This window comes from Aegilops tauschii, chromosome 2, assembly GCF_002575655.3.
Source record: "Aegilops tauschii subsp. strangulata cultivar AL8/78 chromosome 2, Aet v6.0, whole genome shotgun sequence".
In the NCBI taxonomy this organism is placed as follows: domain Eukaryota; kingdom Viridiplantae; phylum Streptophyta; class Magnoliopsida; order Poales; family Poaceae; genus Aegilops; species Aegilops tauschii.
In genome coordinates this window covers 191,688,674-191,693,999 of record NC_053036.3, presented here as the reverse complement: position 1 = coordinate 191,693,999, position 5,326 = coordinate 191,688,674, and the positions used below count along the sequence as shown (strand labels likewise).

The following is a 5,326-nucleotide window of genomic DNA, read 5'->3' as shown; positions in this document are numbered from 1 at the left end:
TTCTGAATTTTTTTGGGTGAAAACATCGACAAAAATTCTTAGTGCTTGCAAAATTTCATCCTAAAATGACATTCGTACAAGTCGTGGCAAAAAAAAAATCAGTACTCCAAAATGTTTTTGGAAATAACATTTTTGGAGCATCAATTTTTTTTGCTGCGACTTTCACGAATGTTATTTTGTGAGTATTGAGAACTTTTGTCAATGTTTGCACCCAAAAAAATCAGAAATTTTTGAATTATTTTTAAATTGTTTTCAGGGTTACTCTTCACCCGAGCTCATTTGAGCTCGGGCTCAAATACATCACGTCCGGTTGGACGAAGGGATTAGCCATACAAACTCAACTGAAATCGATGGTCATATGTATATACACCTTAAAATAAGAGATGCCATACCCCGCAACATCAGCTGCCGGTGGCCCATTGGCCATGCTTACATCGCATGCACCCATCACATGGCCTCAAGGGCCATCTCACATCTGAAGCCCGTCGCGTGGCAAGGCTTTGCCCTGAACATGCACGCAAGTATGATTACCATAAAATAATGTCATTTTATAAAGTTGCCTTTGAACTTATACAGAGTATTTGGTATGGTCCCTCGTATGGCATGTCTTTCGATTTAAACCGATCCGATCCAAGTCCAACTCGACACCACTCCTGTGACAGAAAAGAATTCTATGAGACCAGGTCTCACGTGAGACCCGTCCTAATGAATGACACGTAGCATTTACAAATTACAAAGCATCCATCCATCCCTCACTTGAAATCAGGAGGGAGAGATTAGATACTTTGAGATTTGTGAATGTCACTTGTCATTCATCCGGGCGGGTCTCACCTGCTAACCGTGAGACCTGGTTTCATATAAATTTTTTCCGCTTGTGACCGGCAGAGCAGTCAAAGAACAGACCCATACATAGGAAACGCAGCCCGGGGCCCATCGCTCAGCGACCGAGCGGATATGGAAACGCCCCCCTCGCAGCAGTGTACGCTTCCGGACCGCAGGGAATCCCCGCTTGCTCGCGTGGATATATTCGCTGACACACCGGGCCCACAACGGCGCGCCGCCGGCCCCCCTCCCCGTTATTTATCAGCCCCCCGCCTCAGTCCTCACCTGTCCTCGCCCCCACCCCTGCGCAGCGCATACGCACTGCGCACGGCCGCAGAGCTCTCAGGTCGCCGCCCGCCCGCCCGGACTCCTCCGCCGCGAGACATGGCCGGCACGGGCGACGACGCCGGGATGGACGAGGTCCAGAGGCGCCTCATGTTCGACGACGAGTGAGCGCCCGCATCCTGTCCCTGTCCTGCCTTTCTCTCTCTCTCCTCCGACTCTCGTTGTTTTTTAAGTTCGAATATCTCGTCGGAGTTGTGCCGAGATGCGCGCATCTGGATTTGTCGGCCGGGTTTCACGTCTGGGTTTTGAGCTTTCGGTCTCGTATATGTTTGGCTGCTCCGTTGGATCTCGTCGGGGATCAGGACGGGAGGGTGCGGGATTTGAATTCTGGATACTGGGTCCACGTACTCGTCTTGCAGTGATGGCTTTGCATCCGCGGTTGACTTGAGTGTTCGGGGATATCGATCTCGTCCTGTATATACGGTGCGGGAGACCGCTGCCCCGGAAAATCCGGACATGCCATTGCCATGCGACGAGGGCACTGTAGTGCAGCCCTGCGATTTGGCTACAAAGTACATGTACAGCATAGCAACGTACCAGGAAGAAACAGCTAGTATACTACCACCAATCAGGGGTGGTGAATAGGCGAGCGTGGATCGAAGATAAATTTCCTTGTGAATTAGTGACGTTGTGGATGTGGTACTGTACAATTCCCCTTTTTATGGAAAATTTCAGCTAAGCTGGGGTATAAGCACACCATTAACTTTGGGAATGATTTTGTGGTATTACAATTGTAGCAAAAAAATCTCAAAAAATCGTGACTAGAGTATACAATGTTACACACCAATATTTGGAATGAAAACCAATCTTATGTGGGACATATAAATGTAATTGGTACGAAATATATATGTGAATATATAATTTCTCGAACTTGCTATTTTTTGTTTCTCCCAAACGGCACAGCATATGGCCATGAAATTTCAGATGTGAACATCAATTTAGTACCACATGTTCAGAAAAAAAAATCGGGTTTTTTTGTGCACCATAAATATCCAAAGAGTTAACAGGTGTAGGTATACGCATGCTTATAAAAGCCTCGCTCTGTTTTTTCAATAAGAAGCTCACATTCCCATTTTCATATTGCATTATATGAAACTGATAATTATATGAAGGACCGAATTTGCAAGTTGCAAGTTTCTTTTTATTTTTATAAGCATTTGGGTGGAATTATTTTGTTTTGAGGGAAACATTTGGGTGAATTTAGCACAAGGCCTGCAGTCGTTTTAACATAGTGCAATATTTATGCTGGTGTTCAGTCAGAAGATAAAAGTAACGCCTGTGGTTCTAAAAAAGAGCCTTTTCCTTCAAGTACTCACCGTGACACAAATATATATTGCATTCAGTAATTTGTAATGGTGCCTTTTGTATTACTAGCAAGTAGCAACTTAATCATTTAAAAAAACCCCGAAAGAGATATAACAAATTTGTCCAGATCTTGTCTGCAACGCAGCAAGATTGACTGCACTTATGCCATGTAAGCAAAATAAGCCTCTGGTCTAGTTGCTTACCATTGGTTTTTATGTAATCCTTTAATTATATGAATTGCTTAACTGTAAACATGACTTCCGCAAAATCTATGCCATCTGGAGATAGGTATTCACTAACATTTTGTTTGCTGTGCTTGGCTTATCATTTCACAGATGCATTTTGGTAGATGAACAGGACAACGTTGTCGGCCATGAATCAAAATATACCTGTAAGTTCATGTCTATTATCATTTGGATATATTGTTAAATTCTGTGTTGTTAATGTTGATTAAGATCAATTGGCAAAATATGACTTGTCATTGTATGGTGTGTAGGCCATCTGATGGAGAAGATTGAATCTGAGAACCTGCTCCACAGGGCATTCAGCGTATTCCTTTTCAACTCAAAACATGAGCTGCTACTTCAGGTTTGGAGAAGTCTTTCATTTGAAACTTACTGTTTTTCCTTTTTGTCATGTTGTATTCCATCTGTCAAAGGTTGTAGGCTTTCAGTGATTGGGTTCTATACTATTCTACCTCATATCATAGGTGAACACTTATTTTTCTGAAGTAACAAGTAGCTCTGACAGATAGTAACAGAATGTCTCCAGCTGAAAGTAGGTTCTTGCCTCGAGTATCATAGAACTAGCTAACGTTGTTTCAGTGGATGGTGACTTAGGTCACTTAGGGACACCGTTATGAAACATTTGGATGTTATTTCTTTCTTGGTATGAGTACGATGTTTAGATCTGAAATTGCATTAGTTTCTCTAACTCTCTGTAGCCTGTAGATTATATATAATTATTTATAATATTATAGTCATAAACAGAATTGCTACCTGCTCAGTAGAAATACTGAGTGGTGCCAGTTAACTGTCTGGTCCTTGATTTAAGATGCAACCTACCATGGTACGCCTTAAGTGTCTTGGGTAGAAGCTTCCAAACGAACAGAGCTCTTGATGTCTGATTTTTAAGTGGCAAAAGTACTGTAAAGTTGGAAAGAAAAGAGAACATGATTAATTTTTCTGCTCCACCTTCATACATGATCAGTAGCTGCTACAATTTTGTCAGCCTGACTTGTCTGATAATCAAATATCAGACTTATATTGCTTCACATTAATAGCGTGAAGAGACTGAAACATGTATCCATCTCTGCCTAGCCTTAACTTAACCTACTCTTGTTGCTTACCATGATATAACTATTTCCTTGGCCCAGCTGAAATTGGTAGGACCTATTAAGCATGGATCAAAATCTGTTTAGCATCCTCCCTTTACCTCATCTTATTTTCTATCTATTTTTCGGTCAGTTTGTGAAATATCTTTTGTGATCGGTCTTTTGGTTGAACTTGCTTTCCATTATGCATTTATTCATTGTCGTATTATGTTTGTATTCTTGCAGCAAAGATCTGCGACGAAGGTTACGTTTCCTTTAGTATGGACCAACACCTGCTGCAGCCATCCTCTGTACCGTGAATCTGAGCTTATTCAGGAAAACTTTCTTGGTATGTGCCCTGGTTAATAGGATATATAGTCAATGTTGCTTCCATTTCTTATTGGGTTTCACTTACGATTAGCAACTTGTCATTCTCTAGGTGTCAGAAATGCTGCTCAGAGGAAGCTCCTCGATGAGCTGGGCATCCCAGCTGAAGATGTGCCCGTTGACCAGTTCACCCCTCTCGGTCGGATGCTTTACAAGGCACCATCTGATGGGAAATGGGGCGAACATGAGCGTAAGTCGTCATCGGGGTGTCGTGCATCACTTGCGTATCTGCTACTCCCTCTGTTCTTACATTTATGTCAGAGGGAGTACATTCTAACAGTGATTCGTGATCTGAAACATTGTCGCTGTAGCCCGAAATGCAAGAGTTGCTAACTTGTGTGTTTTCTCGTGTCCTCAGTGGACTACCTGCTGTTCATCGTGCGCGAGGTGAAGCTGGTCCCGAACCCGGACGAAGTGGCCGACGTGAAGTACGTGAGCCGGGAGCAGCTGCGGGAGCTCATCCAGCAGGCGGACGCCGGCGAGGGCGGCGTGAAGCTGTCCCCTTGGTTCAGGCTGGTGGTGGACAACTTTCTCATGGGCTGGTGGGAGCACTTGGAGAAAGGCACGCTCGCGGAGGCCGTGGACATGGAAACCATCCACAAGCTCAAGTGAGGACGCCATCTCTTGATAGTTGTTGTTGTGTGCTGAAAAAGAACTTATCCACAGGCAGCTAGATAAACCGTCGCATCTCATCTGGATAATAAAAGAACAGTTGTTACCTGGCCTGATGATGGCCACTTTGTATTGGTTATTACCTCACATATTCACCTGTACCATAACGACGATGATGATAAAATGATAATGGTGGCATAATTCACATGCTTTGATTTTCCCACTAGGCTTTTGTTGTGCCAACGGGAGATGTCTGTGGCATTTAAGCTTTGCTCCGTTGGTAAGACGACCATGAGAATTCTGATCTCCACCTGTGCGTATTCGCAACCCGCCTTGCACTTGTAAATGATTGTGCTGTAATGCTCACTGTATAACACATGCAAATCAAGGAAATACAATAGGGTGCAGGGAAGTGCAAGTAACAAAAATGAAGAAATTCCTTTCAACCACGAAAACAAACAAAATGGCCTTCAGTTAGATGCACAACAGATGAACATAGGATGCTTTTCTATGATCCATGTAACGTGGCAGAAAATATGTACA

The 5,326-nt window shown here is 43.4% G+C and overlaps 1 protein-coding gene across 1 annotated transcript; it reads left to right on the top strand.

Annotated features, from left to right (window-relative positions):
• The first annotated feature begins 1,058 nt into the window (after window positions 1-1,058).
• On the top strand, window positions 1,059-5,006 carry LOC109738366 (isopentenyl-diphosphate Delta-isomerase I). The gene is made up of 6 exons (XM_020297466.4): window positions 1,059-1,271; window positions 2,808-2,863; window positions 2,969-3,060; window positions 4,031-4,133; window positions 4,224-4,361; window positions 4,530-5,006. Exons 1-6 carry the CDS (start codon window positions 1,207-1,209, stop codon window positions 4,781-4,783), a joined length of 708 nt encoding a protein of 235 aa, XP_020153055.1. The 5' UTR covers window positions 1,059-1,206; the 3' UTR covers window positions 4,784-5,006.
• Window positions 5,007-5,326: the final 320 nt, after the last annotated feature.